Genomic DNA, 22,901 nt, shown 5'->3' on the forward strand with positions numbered 1-22,901 from the left:
GAGATCTTGGCTTGTGAGTCTGTGCATTCTGGCTGCCTCTTTCTCACAGACAGGAGAGTGGTGAAAGAAGGTTTGTTTTATTTTCTCCTACATTTCCCTTTCTTCTTCCTACTCATTTTCCTGTTCCTTTGCAGTACAGCAGTTTTCGTGTTGCTGTGAAAGTGTCTGTGCTTGCGAGTAGAGTGAGCACATTTGAATGGAAGAGGCCGTGGGTTTGGGAAGTTTTGAGCTGCAGCATTCCCAAGGGAGGGGCAGGATTTGCATTCCCTCCCTCAGCCCTGCTCAGGGATGTGCCTAAAGGTGTGTCTGTGGGATGGCAGTGGGTATCCAGGAGGGAGTCCCCTCACGGTGAGGCGGCAGGAGCCCTGCTGGGCAGGCCTGACCTCCTGCCATGCCGGCTCCAAAGCACTTCTGCCATTTTGCCTCAGCCCCGGCCTGTGGGACCAAGGCTTTGCTGCAACCCATGGGGAATTTTGCTGAGCTTATGTGCTGAAGTCAGCCTGAACATGGGCAGTACTTACTGATCAAATAATCCCATCTGGTGCAGAGTAAAAGTCAGTTTCATGTGTGTTTCTTAAAATGCTTCTAAGCTCAGTCAGCAGAAGCATTAGTCCTTCACTTTACCTGAAATTGTGCCTTTATCAAGTTCACTTCAGATGACAATAAAGTGTTGAGTTCCCATTCGATCTGTTTTAGTTCTTTCCTGGTACAGAGCTCAGTTATATTCTTTTCCAAGGTATTTCCAGGCTATAGCTGTGGATGTTGATGTGACCCTGGTTAGCCTGAGCAGAAGTGGGGGCTCACTTCCTGACTGGACCACAGTGACAGCCAGAAAATGAGGTTACAAAAGTTAAGGACTTGCAGACATCTCACCAGCAAGGACAGCTGGACTCGCTCAGATAGTTCTCCAGGTAAAATAGTGCGGGCCTTGTTCCATTCTCCATGTGTGCTATTGACCTTAATGTAGGATCCTCTAACTGCAAATGCTTTAGTACTTTTTGCTTTGTCTCAGAGGGCAAAAGTAAGCATAAATGTGTAAATACGTTTTAGCACTTGTTGTTATATTGATTTTGTATTATATTGTACTTTGCTGGACAACTGAGGTAAGCTTTGAACTTGCACATCAGTTCATAAGCAGTGCAGGATCCTGTGTTTGTTATATGAATATACACCTATAATACAGGTATATTGTATTAGTAATGTGTGGCTATTGATATCGATGTAGGGGACTGTAGTAACAAGCCTACTCACTAAATTGTAGAGAAGAAAAATGTGTGATGTTTCATGTCTGTTCATGTCTGTCATGATTTCTGTGCTGAGCTTTCCAGTGCTAGTTCCTTTCTAGCCGGTTTTCCTACAAGTGTAAGGTTTTGAGACAGACAGTGTCGCAGACAGGAACAAGAGAACTTTGTCAAACTTGGTTAGTTTATCTGTGTAGCATAGAAATTTTTACCCGAAGGGCCAAACAAAAATATTTTTTAAAACTGTATGAGTAACAAGATAATTAAATAAATTGAACATCAAAACAAGGGATTTATTGTCTTGAAAACAAACTTGCTGTACTTGCATTTCTTGTGAGGTTTTGTTTTTTTTTTTTTTTTTTTTTTTTCTTTTGTCCAGGCTTATATTTCACTTACAAGACAGGAAATACAGCCTTGGTGATTGCATTTTTAGAGCTATAAATAACTTACTGTCTTCAAAGATGGTATTAATTTAATAAATGCTTCTAAAATGAAACCTTGATGAAGTAAAAATTAAATTGGGTGGGCAAAATAATTACTTACTGTACTGTGTCTACAGATGTTAAAGGTGTTTTCAGGGGAATGGTGTTATAAGAGTAGTTCTGGTACCTGTAACTGGTCTAAATTGTTTCATTTAATTTTCTTTGCTGGTTGTATCCTGGTTGTGCCTGGTTGTCCCTGTCCCATTCTCACCCCTGTCATGAAGGGTAATGAATATGTTTGTTTCTATTACCTTGCTCTTTTGTTGGGAACATTGCTTATCCTCAGGAAGTAGTGTGATGTGTGCAATGCTAAGTTGACCTAAAAAATGAAGAACTTTAGAACTGCCTCGATGTTCCAGTTAGCCCAGTATTGTGTCTGACAAGTTAACAGGAGAACCTTCAACAGCTGTTTCTTGAGATCCATTTCTCTCCACACATCTCCAGTTTCTACAGTTCTTCTATTAAGGATATTAGAGGATATGTACCTGTTTAGTCGTTTAAGTGTCTATTTATGGACCTGTTGACTAGAGTTTGTTTAATCCCTTTTTGAACCCATGAACATCCTTTGCCTTCAGAGTCTTGTGTGACAGCAAGTTCCAGAAGCTTGTAATCTGCTGGATAAAATGTCCTTTCTATTTAAATGAGTTGGTTGCAGTGAGTACTGCCTTGTTCTTGTTTTGTAGGGTTGGGCAAACAATTATGCATTTGGTAGCGCATGGGTTTTTTGTTATACCTGGTCATATCCACTACGTATGCCTTCTTTCTGAACTGAGGACTCCCAGCCTTTTTAGTATCTCTGTTTCCATCTGGTTGCCCTTTTTGACAAGTTGCTGATGTCCTCCTTGGTATATGGAGAGCAGATCACAGTACTAAAGTTGTGGAAGCACTCAGGCTATGAGGAGTGGCAGAAATGTCCTGCCTTCCTCTTTTTCTGAGGATTCCAATGATGTTGCTGGCTTTTTTTGACTGCTATTAAACACTGAACCAAGGGCTTCAGAGAACGGTCAAGGATGGCTTTGACTTCCAAGTAGGAATATTTGGAATTGATAGTGCCTTGAGGAGGTACTACACTAAAGCCTACCTGCCAGCATTTCCCTCAATCGTTTAATTTTGTTATTGATAAAAATGCTGAGTAACACCAGTCCCAGCGCTGATTCCAGGAACTGCATTGCTGATTCCTCTCCATCTTAAGACGTCTGTGAAGCGCTACTCTTTCTTACGTTCACTCTCCTACTTCAATGAATTCAGACTTGCCAGATTGTGGTTTCCAGGTTCCCTACACAGCCCTTCCTGCAGCTGGAAGTTATGCAGGCAGGATCTGTGATTCTCAAGCACATAGACTCTCTGTAGCTCTGGCTTACGTACCTTGGCTAGTGGTCCTTAAATTCATATGTGAGTTTCTTCAGAACTTGTGTGAAAATTGTTTTGTCTCAGTGCTTTATTAACATCTAGCTTCCTTGTTCGGTCTGGTATTTCCTGATTTTACTTCAGATTGGTCTGGTTCCTCTACCAGATTTGCAACAGAGGGTGCATTGGATGTGGAAATCTCGCCAAAGATTTCATCAGTAAAGGCTGATGTAAAGAATTCACTGAGATTCTCTGCTACAACTGTATCATCCCCATCTGTGCTTTATACACCTTTGTCATCCAGCAGCTGGACTGCTTTTCCTAGCTAGTTTCCTGTCCTTGATGTATTTCAAGAGCTGTTTACTAGCACAGTGATCTTTGTTTGCAGGCAATTTTTGGATTGTCTTTTAGCCTTTTTAATTTCCTGCTTACATTTTACTTGCCATGTTTTATGGGCTCCCCTGTCTTTACTTAAGCAATCCATTTTCTAAGAGCTGACCTGTGCCCTGCAATACTCTCCTAACTCTCCCTGAGTCTTCCTGCTTTTTGAACTGCTCCTTTTGAATGTCCTTGGTTTTTTTTTCTTACATCCTTACGTGATTCTCTTTCTTAAAATTAAGTACTGTACATAGGTTTTGTTTGGTGACCCTTACATCAGAGGTGTTCTTTGTCTTACTTAATAAGTAGCCTTTATAGCTTTTGCTGGTTTGGATGGTCCCTGTACTTAGAAGTTTCTTTTCCACTGGAGAACTGTATATGGATCTAGAAAAGTGATATTATATCATCCCTTTCTTTTGCACAGGGGCTAATACTGAGTATTTCTAAACATCCTCACGGTGTACTAGCACTGTTAGTATTGCAATACTCTGTGGAAGCCGTCTATCAAAACTGAAGGGCACAAACTGTATGAAACTGTCTGGTGCTAATGGAGCTGGATATGTTATTACCTTTTTCATGCATACAGTATGTGCAGTGGTGATGAAAACTTTGCACTCCTGAAATCCTGAATTAAATTATATATAAAATTCAAAACCTATGCACTTGAAACATCCAACAGGAAGATAACCTTGCTTTTCCAGTTTTGCAGACACGAAAGAAAACCTGAAGGAGAACACTCTGTGGTTATATGAGATGTCTCTGTGGATGTGTTTACAAGAGCTCAAGTGTGTTTATATTCATTCCTGTGCAATTACTGGAGTATTTTCCTTATTCCATAAAGCATGTGTATGCATTTGAAGGAGCAGTACAGGTGTTTACTCTCTACAGTTGCACTTTGAAGAGCTGCTTGTCCAGATGCAATCCAGCATTGAAACAGAATATGCAAACAAATTATTGCTGATTAATAGTGCTTGGCTAGTTGAAGCTAATATTAATGAATACCTAAGTAGGTGAATAAATGTAGGTACTGTCTTCTCTTTGCCCTGACCACAGGATTAAAGTGTTTGTGGTTTTTTTAATTTTTTTTTTCTTTTTACCACTAAGGCACACCCTGTCCCCTGCTAATTGCAGAATGCCTCGCATTCTGTAAATGGAGACACTTAAATTTGCAGAGTTCATCTGTTTGAGCTTTTACTTAACCTGTGAGTGCTGGACCAATCTTACTTCAAATCTAGCTATGTGTCTATGCTTTGTTGAAACTTTTGGATTCAAGCCTACTACATTTCTCCCAGGACCAGAAAGTTGTTGGAAATGGATATGCTGTCTCTGGGTGATGACTTTACTGATGAATTGCAGGAGTTCCCCATCCCATGATGAGCTAAATAATGAAGCAGAGTTCTATATTTCTATAGTTACTGAAAAAAAAAAAAAATGAAATTGTCCAGAGCAATTTCTTCATCAAAGCTGACTGAAATAACATCTGTGGTGAAAACCCATGCCTCATCAGCCTCATCATTTCATTGTGACATATGCAAGGAAAATGAAACAGTTGCCTGTCATGGAAAGGAACTGATCTTCTGATACTTCTTCTGATACAGAAGACTTCTTACAGTCCTGTATCTGACTAACCCATTCTCTTGAGTGATTTCTTATCAAGTGAAATTTCTGTGGCTGTCAGGATCTTTTGTGGTCCTTGACTTCTGTGGAGGGCTTTAGCTGTGGCATTGTTCTTACTGCTAGGCTTCAGAAGGATTTTCATTGTTATCTAGAGACCATCCTCTACTTTGCAGTTGGATTGGTAGGTTTATATAGCTACTGCAGCCAGAGTTCACTTGTCTGATATTTAGGTATCAATAATTTCAACAGGATAATAATTCATTGCTTTCAATTAATTTTTTAACTGTACAATACATTCCTTAATTTGGATTATTTGCAGCATCTCTGCTAGAATGTTTCATGAGTGGTATTGTCAAATACATAGTCCTTAATACTTTCATCACTAGGTTTCAAAACACTTTACAAAGGGGCATCAGAGAAAAAGGAGTTTGAAAGGACTTCTCTAAAGCCTGAAAAAAGAAAAGAAAGATGAATCTTCTGTTTTTATGTCTGAATACAAAGTTGTCTTAGTCTAACTAAAATCAGTTTAGGAAGTTACTGAATAAAACTTGTGAATGAACATACTTGCATTGCCTTTAATGAAGGCTTAGCCTAGATTTAGCTTAATATACCAGAAAAAAAAATCCAAAACCAAAAAATGTCACTTAGAAATGCAAATGGACCCATGAGAGTGTTTAGGTATTATCAAATATTTAAACTCTTAGCTTTAAACTACATGCAGAATTTCTGGAGCTCACTGGAGAATTTTTTGGGGGTGAATTTTTTAGCCTAATTCACTGTGAGTCTCCACTGTGCAATTCTTTTTCTCCCATAGTTGAAATTTAATATTAGTTCTATTGGTTGAACTGGATTATTTAGCTCAAAAATGTATACTTAGTTAAGTGGCAAGCCAAAATAATAATTTCTTCCAAAATGAGAGATTCAACTTCTGAAACTGACATTTACTCTGACTACTTATTATCCTTACCTGTTCTACTCTGTCTGCTGATCAAGAAGACTTTGAGGTGCTTATAAAGCAGACATGAAGCTACTACTAGCAACTTTTGGGAGTTTGTAGCCTGAAAAATTAACCCTTTTAACTTATTACATGTATTCCCTGTACCTTGCCCCTTCCAGATGACAGTAACTCACTTGCTTTCTTCTTCAAATGAGATCAACTGAATCAGCTGTGGTTTATAGGAAAACTGCTCTGCAAAGTTAATTGTAGGAGAAAGAGAAATACTTCTGGAAACAGAGAAAAAAAAAAAAAAAAACAAAAAAAAAAAAAAAACCCAAACCAAAAACTTACTAGATAAATGAAAAGTTTTGAACTGTCTCACAAATATTGAATCTCTACTTGTGAAAAGAAAACCTGAGTTTCAGTCCAGTATCAGAATTTGATACTGTTATTTTGAATAGCTCTGGTTAATTTAAACTCAGAACAAGGATTGACTGCTCCCTTTTGTATGCTGGAGTTACAAAGTGCAGCAATTAACTGGGAGTTATGTTATACCAGCTTGCTGTGCAAACACTGAGGAAAGCCTTGTCACTGCCTCTAAAGAGTTTTGTCCAAGATGATGAACAGCTGCTTACTTCTAGTGCAGTGATATATCTACAGATAGATAAATTGATATGTATATAATTTTTCTAATGGGGAGCTGTACTGAACTGATAAAACTGAATATTTGTGATATATTTGTTACTTTAATCTCGGGATTTACTGTGCTTCTGCTTTTACTCTGCTGCTTTTCAAAAGTGTGTCATTTCATTCATCTTGTACCATAATCAATGGTGTTGTTAAAACAGAGATCTCAGAAAGTCATGTGGAGTTTTTTCTCCTTTGAGAAAGACAGGAGACCAGAATCTCATGTAACACTTTTCTTTTTTTTTTATTACTATTTTTTCCTCCTGAGATTTTTCCTTTCCTCATGCTGTAGAAGAAAAGCATTTTCAACTTTAGATTTCTGCAGCTTCAGTTTCCAGCCCCTGGGTTTTGGTATGTCTCTGAGATAACTTTAGCATCTGGTACTGGTGGGTTTCCTCTGAAGGTACTGCTCTATGTGATAAGAAAGCTTGTAACCCTCTTAAACTGAACTTTGTATGGGTTTTGGCTATAATATGCATGTATGTATATGTTTGTATTTTTTTTTTAGTCTATTTTTCCCAGTCTCCAAATCATGGTCATGCTCCACTTAATTCTCTCCAGACTTTTTCAACGTCCTTTTAAGGACAGGAGCGAGATGGAAGACATTTTCCATTATGTGTTTGTGCGTCAAACTCAGAGGCCTTGCTCGAGCTTCGAAGTTCTCCAGAATGGTAAATTTAAACCAAACACTGGGGAGCAAATGCTAATGCTGTGTGCTTTTTAAAGAAAAAAAGGAGGGGGAGATCTAAGTAGACCCTGGGGATCCATCTTCACTGTGCCTTATTACCACAGCTTTATCCTTTCCAGTTCCTAAAGATGCTGTCAGTATTGAACTCCAATGACCTGATTAATGCATTGGAGGGATGCCTATAGATTGTGGTATTGATATTATTTCCAGATGGCTTCCTGGCAGGCAGATTGGCAGCAAGATGTCATCTTTGTGGTGATGAGGAGGAAGAGTGTGGATTTTTTACTTTTTATTTTAATGGAGCTTGTCTCAGCAAATAAATACCAGTCATTGGGTCAGTTGGTCTGAAAAACAGTAGCCTTGTGGTAAGCTGAATTCTGTAGATTTATTGGAGTCTATAGAGTAATACAGGAAAAGGATATGATATCTATATTGCTTGCAGATATTTAAGAGCCCTGTAATACCTGCTCCTCCTTCAGTCAGCAGGGAGCTGTCTTTTGAAGCTGCATGTATCCTGTGCATGTGAAATCTCTGGGATAATCAGCTGTGTTTCTTGGGGCAAATACTGGATTTCACAGGATTTAATTCAGAGAATTGAGTTCAAGCAATGAAGCAGGCAGGCAGCAGCTGTTAAAAAATCCTGAAACACCACTGCTTAGAATTGTCTTCCTCTATTTTGTGCTTCAACCAGGCAGGACTGATCAGGCTCAATACAGATGAGAAAGGGTTAAATTGAATTACTGACAATATCCAGCGGGTCAGAGTGAATGAGCTGCTCCTTTGTGACAGCAGTGTAGTGTCCTACCCACTTTTCTGACCCACAAAGAAATTGCTTCTTTTTAGTGACAGTGTTTTGTGTGCATGATGGCCACATGTACAGCTGGTTTCATTTAACCCATGGGACTGACATGTGAAGTAGCTTCTTATTTTTATTGTTAAGGCAAAGATTAACCTCTAATCTCCTTTTTTTAACATGAGGATTTCTTCCATACATCAGTATATAAAGTGCAGACTTGTTGGGCAGAGGAATCAGCTGGGAGACTTGGAGTGTCACAGTGAATCTGCCTTTGGATTTGAGTCCTTTCAGTCCTAGAAAAATGTTTCACTTCCCTGAAGGGAAAAGAGACTGATTCCATAAACTGAAAGTTTGCTTATTTTTTGGTGGGATTTGCAAGCTGTGCTGTTTTACCATTTCTAACTCATTTTAAAACCAGTTCAACTGTCTGGAAGAGCTGTTGCCTATGCAAGCAGTATTGTTCATTTGTTTTGTGCCTCACAGCTTACGTAGAAATTTCCCTGAACTTTTTTCTTCCACCCTCATTGCATTCCTGTTTCACACTGTTGCTGTATAAATGCCTGATACTGTCTATGGACTTGCCAGGGCACAATTTTCTTCTTTCTTACCTGTTGATCTCTTTTAATGTTTTAAGGGATTAAGGTGGAATGAGATGAGTTTTGATGACTTCGAGACCACACATGCCCCCAGTGTTTTGCACAGAAAGTGCTTTATGAGGGTGGATGCTGTAGCTCTAAATTGTTACTGCACTCACTTTGACATTCAGCTTAGGGAGAACCTTGTGCTGTTGAACTCCTAGGGTTAGAAGAGAGGAAGAAAATAAACTGCTATAAGAATAAAAGCCTTGGCCAGAGTTTCAGACCTTAATAACAGTTTTTGGTGGGAGGAAGCTCTGAAATTGCAGTGATTCTGAGCCAGGCTGTGCTATAAATCTGAGATGTTGGAGACAACTTGCTCATTATGTTCTCTGAGGTTTTTTTAAAGACAATGTGGTTCCTATTGCAATATGCCTCCTCATTCTAAGAGGACTTGCAGCTGATTCTACTACTGCTGACATCAACAATGCTGCAAACCCAGTTTTTTCTCTTAATCAGCAAATATTTTTTTCTCCTAGACCATGAAGTAGTGGTTTCCTTTTAGATGTGGGCTTCTGCACCCTACCTCTAGGCTGGTAGGGTGCAGAACAGCAAGGAGAAGCTCATGGTTTTAGCTAAGTTCCATTTCTCTACTTCATTTAATTTAGTTTGTGACCTGTCCTTCATCAGCTTCACTCCTAAGTTCTACATTGCTTTTTACAGCCAGATCAGCAAAAACATGATAGGAGTTTGAAATGGTGGATACAAGACACAATATGAGAAAGCCAACTCCTTCTGCCATAGCTCTAAACCAGCTAAATCCCTAATGTATGATTTGTGTCTTGTGTATATCTGGCCAAATGTTTCCATGCCATAATTAATGGCAACTGCCTGGTGATCAGTTTCTAGTGGAAGGATCAGTAAAGCTTTCTTTGGGAAAGCTTTTGAGGTAAACCAGTGTTCATTTCACCACTTAAACTGTCTTTCAAAGATGCACAGCAGCCTGAAAAATACAGAAGCAACCCAAGTCTTGCTCTAGTTTGAATTAAAAAATGGAATTAATGTGGACAGAAAATGCATATCAGTGTCATTGGCTAGTTTCTTCCATAGGAGAATAAGTTGGGTTCATTGCTATAGATGTTTGAAGGGGCAGGAAACGTCTTGGCTTGGTCCATCTAAACCAAAGAAATCTGAAATAGAGATTTATGTTCCCAGTGTAATTCTTCAAGTTGTGGGCAGGGAGGGGGAAAAGGAAGTGTATTCAGTGGTATGAGGCTAAAGGCAAATTGCCCAGATCTGCCCTCAGAAATGTAAGCACAACTCTCAGTAGTTTCAGAGAGAACTGCACGAAAAAATGAGAGGATAATGTGGTACACAGAAGTATCCAACTCCTGCATTATCCTTGCAGTGAATGAGACCCAGGTGGGCCTGTCCAGCCTTATTTACAAAGGCTGTGCCTTACAACCTCTTTCATAGTCTGACAATTAGGTGAAATTAGGGTTCTTTATTTAGAGGGATTCTGCTCCCTGCCATATTGGAAGTGTTCTTCTAGTTTCTCACCTGAGTATGTTCACTGTTCATTTTGCACCTATGACTGTTATGCCTCTGGTTATCCTATCCTCTCTGTATTCAGAATTATTTTAGTATTTTTCTGTTTGGTTTTGGTGGGTTGATATCAGTTAACAGCAGCTAGCAAGAGTGGGGCCCAAACTCAAAAGAGGGGTGTTTATCATGAGAAACAGAATTAACCTGGAGGTTATGTGCACATGAAAGTTAGCCCAATTAGGTTGCAAAGATGCAGCTTTTGGTGTGGAATTGTTGCTCTCCAGAAGCACCACTGACCTCTCACTGTGCTTCTTTGCTGTCTGTGCAGGAGGAGGTGAGAGCACTGATGATGTTATGCCCATGGTCCCTGGAAATGCCCTGGTTTTACCCAGTGAAAAGTTAGCTGTGCCAAAAAATTAAATTAGCACAATTCTTCCTAGTTCCTCACTTGATATATCGACTTTTAAGGTCCTGAAAATCAGCAGTGTGTTTAGTCCTCTCCTTGGCTGTACCTCAAACTTGTTCCTCAGTAAACCAAGATTAGCTGTACAAAATATTACTTAAAGTTTATTACTGTGATTTTTCATGTTTTACACCTCTCAAAAGCTGTTAGGTGGTATATTATGAAGATAGTAAAGAAAAGAAATACTCATCTGCATATCAACACATGAAAGCAACTATCGTTTTCTAAAAGTTATTTCCATTTGAAATATTAACTTGGCTCCAGTAAGTATGGCCTTTGAATTGTGCTGTCCTGCTTCCATCAGAGAGCTTGCTCAATTAAAGCCTGGAAATAATGCAGTTAAATTTATAAAGGGGAATGTTTGAGGCGTGTCCTTTCTTCCAGTTTCACCTTTTAGTAAAGCATCATCACACACAGGTGCTTTGTCCCAAGTGAAGCCATAAGAAGCCTTTGAAGCTCATTTCCATAGTTAGTGGCAATTGCCTCTATGTTTATACCAGTCCCTTTGGGAACTGTGAGAGCCACAACATGTCTTAGGCTACTGTGTTGCTGTATCTTCTGCTTCCTCAGCCATCCCAGAATACCTAAGGTAATAAAAGGATAAAATAAAATTGTTTTATGATTCCCATGCATCTCAGTACTGAAGTTTTCTGCAAACTAATAAAACTCCATCTCTCCTCACACTAGAAAGTATCAGAAAATTCCCTTAAAATGTCTCTTGGAGTGTCACTTTAAATAACAGTTATGGGCCATATTAAAAACTCAGAAGGTAAATAATGCTTGTCTCCTGTCTACTTAGGTGGAGAACTGTAGCATGAATTTCAGTTACTACTGCAGGGGCACTTGCAGGATTAACATTTACTGGTTTGCAGAAGAATTGCTCTATTTCTTGCCTGTGTGCCAGATTTGGATGCAGTGAGGTCAAACCCAGATTTGCCTTCTTTCATTTGCATAATGTAACATTGACACTTCCCAGCTCCCCTCCTGTTCTCTGTTCCCCAAAAGTATTCTAATATTTGGAATTTGTAAACACAAGATTTTGGATTCCATATGCATCTGGAATTGATAAACTGTTGGTATTACAGAGATGTAACCCTTTATACCTCTAACCTAGGAACGCTCTAGAGAGAACTCACAGGCGCATCTGATGTACATGTAGGCAGATTCTAAACAGCTAAAACCAAAATGAAAAAGTTGCTGTTGAATGAGAGGAATTTTCATTGAAAACTTTGTACCCTGGGGTGCAGGAGGGGGGAATAAAAACTGTAGAATCTGTTTGGCAATAAATGCAGCCATAATATTTTTGAACCAGTAACTGAGGAGTTGTGAGTCAAATAAAGCCTGTCAGATGGCATTAGTGGGAGAGAGAACCTTTTGGAAGAGACACGATAGTGAAGGCAAAAAAAGCCACCAAGCAAAAACCTCATCCCTAACAGAATCTTGGATTAGTTGAGGTTCAGTGAATGGCTTTGTTAAAATCACAAGAAAAGAATTTAAATAGAGAAGGCCTGATAAGGTGCAGGGCATCAGAGATCTGTTTCCATAGTGACAATGTTCAAACAGAGGCCTAGAGGGACATGAATACCATTGCAGATGAACTCCATAGAAGACACCCATCTGCCAGTGGGGATACTCCTGTTGATTGTCTGAAGTTTTTCCCTATTAGTTAGATTTGGGGTAAAGGTGGTGAGGGGAAAACAAGGCTTAGACAAACTATTGACTTGACAGACTACTGCTTCCTTCCATCTCCTGATTGCTGCATTTTGCATGTCCTCTCCACATATTTTTACTTTTATAAATTTACTGTCCTAATTGTTAAAAATTGCATTCAAGTGTTTAGAGAAAAGGACTAGACACCTCCAGCCCTACTTGCTACTGAAGCAAACACCACTTTACACCAGTGTGGGATTAAAGTATACATGTTCCTTTATGTCTTTGTTTATTCTCCTTTGATAAATAGGTGCACTAATCAAAGTGAGCTCTCTGTGAGGGTAACATGGTGCATTTCATGTTTTGTGTTGCCCACTGTCCTGATCATCCTGTATCCACTGGGAAATTCACCAAGCATCAGCATCACCTTTTTTTCCTAATTGATGTTTTTCCCTTTGAAAAGGAAGGTCAAGCTCTGGTTACAAAAGAGCTGTTTCATGTAACCAATATTGTGGTGTTCAAGTTCTTCTGTCCGTTTTTCTTCTCAGAATTGCTATTCTGTGTATTTTTTTGGTTAAGCATACTCTGCAATAAGCACAAATGTCTTAAGCTATAGCTGTATAGAACAGATTTTAAGATTAAAAGCGTACCAGTCATGTCTGTCTAAACCATGATATATTTTCTTGAAAAACCTATCTTTGACTAAAAATGCAAAAGTTCTTGGACTTGAACTTTTTTAGTACGGGCTGAATAAACAACTTAGCAAAAGAAATGTATGTAGAAAAATGGTAGGGAAAACTTTTTGTTCATTGCATAAAAGACTGAGGCAGTATGGAGGTGCTGATTTTTATGAGAATGACCAGGTTAAGACAAATCTCACTCAGACATGAGCAGCTTGATACTTTGGATGGATCAGCTCATGCTTATCATTACCATGACTATTCTTAAAGTGTTTGAGACCATATGGAGTCACTGGAGTTGCATCTAGTCTGGATCTGGTCATTAACCTCTTTTCATCCAAGAACACAAATAGATTGAATTGCGAATGTTGTGCACTCTTGACCTTAAGAGTTAGGGAGAATTACCTAGGGAGGAGTTTTGGCTTTAGTAAGGTAACTGAATTAAATTTTTCCCCTAAATCATTTAGTTGACCCAAAATTTTACCTTTAGTTGACCCAAAATTTTACCTTTTAAAGTAACTTGAATGCATATTGCAAAATACTAACTTTCTGTATGTTGATTCAATAGCTGCTTTATGAAGACACATCCCAAAGGTACTCAGAAGCAGAGGGAAGAAAAGCAAATAACAGTGAAAGTGCAGTGTCTTGGCATGAACACACTAGCTTTACACATACTATTCTAGTTAGACTGTGTGTTTGTTTTGGTTAAGGAAACACGCTAGTACAAACGTCCTGTAGTGGCATATGGCAATGAATATATAACTTAGACTGTGATGATGACGTTAAACTTGGAAAAGAATTCATTAAATTTGGATATTTTTGCAGGAAATAATTATGTTTTGTAATGAAATCCATTTTTACATATTCCATGGGGTGTTTTTTCTCTCAATCATAGCCTTTCTGAGTGCCAGAAGAGCAGATAATACTCATTAAATTCTTCCCCTTTTCCACTCCTACATTAAAGGGGGGAAAAAAGTTTACATTGAAATTTCTTATTTTATTTCCTGGGAGGAATTGAGGGCTGTGAATCGCAGCCACCAGGGCAAAAGTTATTTCTCTTCAAATAGCATGGAAGAAAATGTCACTTTTAACTAAACTCTACTTTTAATGAAAGATATTATTTTACTCTGTGCTATTGTATGTAATTTAAAATCCTGTAAATTAGTTGGAAACTGAAAATTTAACTCTTCTGTTTTGCTATTTCCTTTTCAAAGAGATTTCAATGCTAAGTGTATCCTACTCTAGTGATGGATTTACAAAGGTTTCGTATTTAGTCTTGCTACTGAGCTGTCAGTCAAATCACAGCCTACAATTACTTGAAGGGGAACTACAACTGTGGAACACCCAAGCTTTTCCCAGTAGTGGCAGCTGCAAAAATGAGGGACAGTGTCCACAGGTTGCAGCTTGAGTGGTTCCTATTGAAACTTATGAGTGTAGTGCAGCTGTGAAATTTGTTGCCCAGAAATGTTGTGGCACCTCTGTTGATGGTAGTTCTGCTTCAAGCAAGATTTTGGGTTAGGGATGTGTAGAGATTCTTTCCAGCTAACATTTACTGGGATTCAGCCATTATGTTAGCTGTTTATTGGTTTTCCTTCTTTTATCCTCATACCTGAGTAAGGGAAAGACCTTTTACAGCATCTCACAAAAACTGCTGAACTCTGTTCACCAGTTCATTGAGTCACAGAATGGCTTGAGTTAGAAGGTCCTTTAAAAGTCATCTCATTCCAAATCCCCTGCAAGGGCCAGGGACACCTTCAACAGGACCAGGTAGCTCAAAACTCCAGTTATCAGTTTATAAGTGTGGACTGCTCATTTACTGGAAAGTTTCTGAAGTTGTCTCTACCATCTCAGTTCTGCACTATTCTGGATCTCCGCAAGTAATGGCACATTTTGATAATATTTTCATACGTGGGATTTTTTTTCTGATATGACAAACAATCTGTCTGTTCATGGAAATGATATTGTCTTACCTCTCTTATTCTCCTCAACAAAAAATTCCAGCAATTCAACCTAGAATATATTATTAAGACACCATGTAGAGAGGGACCTTTGAAAAGTTGCATCTTGGAATAAAGGAAGATATTAAAACTCCCGATTCTGGTCCTTTTGAATGTAATGTGATTTTATTTTCAGTCCTGATCCAGATCCCTCTGTGCTTGGGTGAATGCTAGAGTTATTAAAAAGGGAAGGGTAAGAATATGAGAACAGGGGGTAGGGGGACAGGAAGGAGGAGGCGAATGTTGTCATTGGTAACTGCTGGTACTTAAAATGTGGATCCAAGGTCCCTCAGGACTGAAGATCAGAAACGTGTTTGTGTTGCTTTATAAGCACTAACAACAGACACAGCTCCTGGGCTAAGGAGTTTGCACTTAGAAACACAAAGGTCCCATCCTTTTAGAAGTAAAAAACGAGTAACTCTGTCCTGGAAAGATGAAGTACCTTAACAAAGGTCACTGTAGTTACCCCTTTTCACAGAAACTGATAGTGGCACAAATCATGTATTCTGAGTCCAGGGCATTACTGCCAAGTCATGCTTTTCTTTCCCTAATGATTTCCAACAGTCTGGTCAACAAAACAGAGAGCTGGTTACCAGGGAGCCGGCAGAGCCCTCGCCTGTGCGATGGAGCAAGTGCGTGTGTGGATTTGCTGCGTAGGATAAAACCATAGTGCTGCCCTCCAAGAGCCTCTAGAAGTATTTTTCTCTCGCTTGCTGTCCAGGCAAACAGCATTCCTCCTGTGGATTTGGTACCTTAGAAGTTTCCTGAGCCAGTTGCTGTTTTGGAACCTGCTGTTGCATGTGCAGAACCCGGAAGCTCTCAGTGGGTGAGCAAAAAGCAATCTTTTCCAAGCACCCTTTGAAGTATATTTGGTTTTTAGGAGTGGATTAAAACTGGTCAATCTGAGTTAACAGTGAAGAACTAGGGAATTAGAAGCTTTCTTCTGCTTCCAAAGGAATTGATATTAATTTTGCTTGTTCTGGTTATTCAAAATGAGAAAATTATTAGAAGTCCTATCGCAAGAGAGAAAAATCATAAAAGGCAGTGAATGATCTTGCAAAGCAAGTGTCCCACTGTAAAACCTGGCAGCAGTGGGTTTTTTTTTCCTTTGTGTGGGATTTATATTTATGTTCCCCCTCCTGTGTGTAGTCTCCCCTTTAAGTAATATGGAAAATGTTGGTGCCAAAAAAAGCTAGATGAAATATTGATAAATGTGGGAATTGCTTAGAAGAGAGGCAAATTAGAATACAGCTGGTTTTCATCTTTTCTGTTAACTTGGGAGGTGTGTGTGTGTGAAGCATTGAGGCTACTGGTTTATATCCATATATCATGCTCTTGGAGAAGGGGGAAAAACAAGAGTGCTGAGAGTGAGAATCGAGCACACAGCTTTTCTTGAGGCTTCTCTTCATTATAGATCAACTTACAAGAAATGGAGGGAATGTTTTTGGCAGCTTTTTGTCCCTCTATATGTCAAATACCTTTGAGTGCTAAGGGATGATATGAGGCTAGTTCATGGTATGTCTTATTCCCAAACCAACTTTGAAAGACTTTATGGAAATGGAATGAATGTTTGCATACATGTACAGCATTGCCGAGATGTGGTGCTGAGAATTGTGTCTGGGTTAATTCTAGACAGATTATCAGAAAGTATTGTAGTAATAAATACAACTAGGGATTTGAGAACCTGCATGCAATATGTTAATGAAGCATGTAATTTAAATTCTTATGTAGAGCAAGGGGGTTTGGCAATCCTGTGGATAGCTCTTTCAAACTGTCAGTTCCAGGGATGGCCAAATAACAAAGTTCAGAATAAATCAGAAAGCATTATTCTGGTATTTTCATAACATGTATCCACAGCTCTGACTATAACTCAGAAAGGCTTGATAGAACTGAGGATTCAGAGATGTGCAGAAGCCCCCTAGGTATGGAATGACAGCCATAGGACCAGAGGGTAAACTAGGACTCTCCAGTTTGAGAAAAAAGTCTTGGTTGGAGCCCAAGGGTGTCATAAAACTAGAAATTATGTGGAGAGGGTAACCAAGGAATAATCAGACATAGCTTCATTTGAATAAAGGGGGAAGTCAGTAAAACTCAGACAACAAGCTTAAAACAAATCGTCTTATATAAATATTTTAATTTTGTTTTTTCTTTTAATACAAGACATGTGCAATCGATTGTGGAAATCAAAATGTCAAGATGGCCAAGCTGGGTTCAGGAAGAGGTTAAATTAATAGAGGTTAAACTCAGGGACTATGAAACGTGATGGTCTGACTTCTTAAGTCCATAAACTGCTGACTGCCAAAAGCCAGAAGGGTGTATTTGGGAAAGAATTGCTGTAAGCTTGCCCTGGCTTTGTGTTCTTTCCCAAGGCAAGTGCTACTGATGGTCACTAGAGATATGATATGCATAAGAATGAGACATTGGGGCATTTTTGTGGCTTGCTGTCCAACATCTCTGGCTGTCTGACTTCATTTACAGACATGATAGTTTGGTAACGTTGCACTTAATGATCAAACTACATCCTATAATTTATTTTCTACTCCTTTCCTGCACATCAAGGCTCTCAGTAGCCCTGTCTGCCAGAACTTCATCCAGGAATTTCTCAGTTACCCTTTTGGTGTGGCTCTATCTATTTAATTAGAACATTTTCTTCGTGAGATGCTGATCCCAATGCTGTTTTATCTCTTCTGTAGCATCTATACATTCACTTCAGTTTCACTTGCTGTTGCTTTCATCATCTTGGAAGCCTTTTTCATTTCTGTTTATTGAAGTTTTTTACTGTTGTTATCCAGGTACTTTAGCTGTTGCTTCCCTAATTGGGACCCATGCTTCTCTACAGCTACCCTTTCTGAGTGTCCACTTGGAGTTCTAAATACTTCTCCCCTGGAATAATAGGTGGGGGGAATTTCCTGCTTTTGTCATGGAAGGCATAGAAGTGTGGTGCTCTGGTTCATGTTTGTGAGTTTGAAGGAAGTGATACTGTAAGCTGTTAGTTCTGTAAAGCTCCCTTGACTAGTGACAGACAATTGTATTTCACATGGGCAAAATGCCTTTGAGATGTGGCTGTTCTGGAGTTTGCTTGTTTAAATCTGTAACTGCTATGAATGAATTCCAGATCAATGCCAGTGTCCCATTCGTGGTGTGTAAGCCAGTGTGGTGAAGCTGCAGGGCCGTGCAGGTTTGTCAACCTCTGCAGTGCTGTGCTCAGAAAGTGTATTTTTTTTGCTGCTGTCCCAGACTGGGAATGGGAACTTGGAAGTTTCCCACTGCAGTCAATAGGAAACCAGCAAGTACTTAGGAATGAGAATTACTTTGCTTTCTGGGATCTGGCCCACTGCCTGTTTTTGTGGTTTGTGTCATAGTCCAGCTTTCACACTCCTCTGAGGGTGCAGAGGTGACAGCTTTCCTCACTGGCCATGCACATTAAAATACAGCTCACATATGGTGTAAATGTATGCAACCCTAAGCAAGCCATTCGGGAGCAGAGAAAATTTTTGTGCCCTCCTAAGAAGGCTGTCTTGTTGTAAAATGCTGTCCTGATGAAAACTGTAGGTAAACACAGGACTTTTAAACTAGTGAAACAGACTTCCCCTTCAAAATAACTGGGTAAAATTTGGGGACTGGACAGATACCACGGTTACTCTATTTTTGTGAGTAAATTTCTAGCTTTGGGAGTTGTGGAGAGATGTTTGAAAGAGAGCAACAACTGCTGCAGCCACCTGAGTTGGCAGGCAGCCTGAAACAAGAAGCCTTGAGGTGCTGAATTCCTCTCATTCATTCAATGGATGGCTAATTCCAGTAGCGTTGGTACAGCTTTTTGTGCATTACAGCAGCCAGAAAAATAGAAGAGTGTGTAATGAGGATGAGAAGTATTCTGTTGGGCACTCTTAGGGTGAACTAAACACTGGCTTCTGAGTATCTGTGCAGCCCCAGTCTGCACAATCAAACATTAGCTAGTGATGGGCAGCAGCAAACAGTGGGAAGTATGAAGTGAGTTAGAAATAGGAGAAATAGACCTTTGTTATAACATTTCATTTTTGCCTGTGGAGGTCTCATGCTCACCAATTTATTTTCCATCGTTGGCAAGCACAAAGGTTTTGTCTACTTATTGGATTTGGGGTTTTTACCTGTCTGGTCTGTTGGAGAGAAACCATACCCTTCCTACCTGGTAAAGAGAAGTTTGAGATAGGGATATGCCTGTGTTATTTTGTTACTAACAAAAGTAAAGAATAATTTCTGTACTTCATTTGGAGTAAAACTTTAATTTGAGAGGGACACTGCCGATGCTGTGTAACCTGACTCAGGTGTAATTGGCATTCACATTAAAAATGGCTTTGTGCTCATCTGAGTTAGAAAACATGGAGGACATTTGCATTAAGTTTATTAAAATAAACCATTAATGAAGTTAAGGAAATAATAAAATTATTTTAAAATTATTAATTAGTTAATAAAGTTTATTAAAATAAGCTATTCTGAGAGGCTGAGATGCATCTAAAAATCTCCTTTCTCTTTTTTCTGTATCAAACATGGCTTAATTCCTCTAATTGCAGATTGATATTGGTTTTTTTTTGAATTGCTGTTATGTTAAAAGATTTCAGTGTCCTAATTTGAGGAAGAGACTGATAGTCTCAAAGTTCTTAAGTCTGGAATGAGGTCAGGTGATATGAAAGTAGAAGAGGAAAGTAGTAAAGATTTACAAGGCATTCAGCGTAGTTACTTTATCCATGAAGAAGAGCTCTTGGATTAACCTGCAGGTCAGTTCTGCAGAAGCAAGGATAGACAGACATTGGAAACTGTCAACAATGTGGGAATGTTAATTGAAATATTTATGAGTGGTTATAGCTAAATCCTCTTAGGCTGTGTCCTTCCTCCCTTCCTACTTATACAAAAGCTTCTTGAAAGCAGATTCTCCTTGTCCAAATCTGTCTGAACATTAATGACATGGTAGATATTTTCGAAGAGGCATGAGAGCTCAAAGAGCAGATCTAGCCCAGAATACATCTGCTGGACACCATGAATTCTAGTCCCTGGGCCTTCAACAGGACTCCAGTTATGCCAGGAAGTTTGAATCACTCCTGGGTTCATTATCCTGCCCACTGCCAAGCACTGGCCTTCTGGACAGTTCTAGAGGTTTTTCCAACCCAAAAGGTCTGTTAACACAAATTCTACCTTTTGGTTGCAAACTCAAACCCACAGTGAAACCAGGCAGTACAGCTTTCTTGTGCACATGTAAAACTATGTCAAGATCACTTTAAAATCTGCCTAGTTTCACACTCTACCTTGAGTCATTCTTTTCTCCTGGGGTATCACATATACTTTCCAAATAAAGGGGCCAAATGCTGTGAAACTTTTTGGAAACGTTTAAAATTTTTGACCTGTTCTATGTTCCACTTGTTCTTGTTTTTCTTAGACTTTCTACAATTGATAATTCCCTTCAGTCTGTCCCATGTTCTTCTAATCAGTTCCTGCCTAGATCTTTTTCCATTTGGCTGTTCTTGCAGACTTCTGATCTTGTTGCCACATTTTCATGACTTGTGTTATAAATTTTTTAAGGGGTGGCCAGTATTTCCCAAACTTTCCATATTCCAGTGTCTGAATCTGAGAGCTGCCCAGCCCCATAAGCTGATGCAGTGCCTGCTACTGCCCTAACAGATCCTGCTGATCTTGCAGAGCTAAATCTGTGCATCCCACCTCAGAGATGGCTGTACTCCAGGGCTGGGTATAACAAGTCATATGTAAAACTACAATACCTGGAAAGCAGTTTGGGACGGAAAGGGCACATGAATGTGTCAGATATTAATGTTAGTGTTCCTGGAGGCCTCACTGTCCCCCAGTAAAACAGGTCCAGATATTGGCTTTGTTTCTCTGTGGCTGAATTCAGCCAAGAGCATTTCTATCCAACTTTTTAAGTGGCTTGAAAACATTGAAATGAATTGCTTTAAACACTAATAAGTAATTTCTATTACTGAGAAGGGTATATTCACTGCCAGCATGGTGCTGGTGCTGAAAGTGGATTACATTAGCCTTTTGTTTGAAATCAATTGAGTTTACAAGTCCACTTCAAAGCCTTTAGAGTTTTAAAATAGAGCTAGCAGAAACTGTTTAACAAGTCAATGCTGCCCTGTGATTTTCATTGTTCTAGCTTTAGTTGTGAGAGGGAAAGACTTCATTTTCCTCTACTTTCACTTCACCCAGGGAGTGTGGTGCAGTACAATAAGCAGCCCATTCAGCTTTGCCTCACCACTGTGTGCTAGGCTTTACCTAGGCACAGATGCCTCCCTCACATGGCTCTGCAATTCCTCCTGCACAGTTTGAGTGTGTTCTCACTTTAAAGATTGATTTATTATTAGGTTGCACTGTCCTTATTGGATTGTTGCACTTTTCAAAACTTCAGTTTTGATGAAGAATCCCTTAAAAGGAGTTTATGGAAGAGGGGAGCCCTGTAGACTTCACACATTAACTTCTTGTTTCTTTTGTATAAAGGGCAGCACATTCTTTAGTGTTCTGGGGAAAACAAGAGCAAGGATTTAAAAGCATGTATGATACCCTAACATTCCAAATTCATAGTTCTTTTCAGACATTGTGTGTGTTCCTGTGAGTCTAACAAACCAGGAAGCTATATTTAAACATCAACTACTTCTGAGGTGGGGAAGCATTTTCTTTAAGATGAGGGCTTCTCTTAAACCTTCCCGCAATGAAGAGGCTTCTGTCAATAGAAATAGACAGAAAGAGGAGCAGAGAGGGAGAGGGTGAGTACCATTGTTTAACCAAATGCTTGTCTTTGCTTTCTCATTTGTGACTTCAGCAGTGAGAAAGCTGAAGCAAGGTATATTTTACCCTAGTGAAAGGCTACATCAGTCTTGATCTGCTTTTTGAACCTTCCTTCATCTGTGTTGTTCCAGCTCAGGAGAAAACCTTCTGTATTTCTCAAGGTCCACTGATTTGGAAGAAGTTGAGATGAAACAAAGTCTGTGGAAACAGAAATCATAGCTGATTCTGGAGGACTAATTATAATTTGTTTATATAGGACTGAGTATAATTTGTAGTTTGAGGAGAAAGTATAGGGACTGGGTTATGCAGTCTAACAAAAATGTGAAAGGTAATGAGGAGTAACATGCACTTTTGAAATTGAGCCTGAGGTATGTTGAGCATAGGGATTATCCTTCTGTTCCACAGAAGGAACCCCAGACAGTTCTGGATTCTCCCCACCTCTTTTCCCTTGAGCACAGGAGAAAGGGGAGACACAGACTCTTACTACTAAAAGATCTTTTAAATGCATTGAGATGCTTCCCATGCATGAAGTCATGTGAAGACTGAGGTACACAGGTGGCCTGTGTATGATTCCAGTAGAGTCTGAAGCAGAGTCTTCCACAGATTCTGAACACCTGTGCACTTCTGGATCCCCATTCCTTTGGGATAAGTTAAGGCTGGTTTTGCACTTTCTTTCTTTGATTAGAAATTACTTCCTTCACACTATCCTGAATTAAATACTTTAGCTCTGACAGAGGTACTGTTTTCTAAAACAGTTTTACCAGAGAAGTTCTTACTCACTCGACCCCATTAACATTAACATCCTGTCTTCTTCAGAGGAAGAAAAAGAGGCCTTGGTTGTCATGCTCTTATACGTGGTTTCTGTGGCACCTAACACATGTAACGCATGTAACAGCTCTGCCTTGCTGCCCGGAAGATAAAAGAAAATAGAAACAAAGAGTGGTCTGGCAGCATGAAGTGCTGAAGTTTTGAACAGCCCTGTGGCGTGGCATTTGCTGATGAGGGCTTCCTTGTTCATATAGCAAATGCACAGCATACTGGTGATGG

At 39.4% G+C, this 22,901-nt stretch overlaps 1 protein-coding gene across 2 annotated transcripts in view; it reads left to right on the forward strand.

Moving 5' to 3' along the window:
* The window catches only part of MYLK (myosin light chain kinase), a 197,986-nt gene that overhangs the window by 6,970 nt on the left and 168,115 nt on the right, over positions 1-22,901 (forward strand). Inside the window, exon 1 of one of the 2 annotated variants that reach the window (XM_068195385.1) lies at positions 15,763-15,909. The exons of the other annotated variant lie outside the window; for it this stretch is intronic. Within the exon in view, the coding sequence (XP_068051486.1) occupies positions 15,882-15,909 (28 nt within the window). The 5' untranslated portion in view covers positions 15,763-15,881. Of the gene's footprint in view, positions 1-15,762; positions 15,910-22,901 lie in introns of those variants that run through there. 2 annotated transcript variants of the gene reach the window in all.

This window comes from Anomalospiza imberbis, chromosome 7 (assembly GCF_031753505.1).
Source record: "Anomalospiza imberbis isolate Cuckoo-Finch-1a 21T00152 chromosome 7, ASM3175350v1, whole genome shotgun sequence".
NCBI classification, from domain to species: domain Eukaryota; kingdom Metazoa; phylum Chordata; class Aves; order Passeriformes; family Viduidae; genus Anomalospiza; species Anomalospiza imberbis.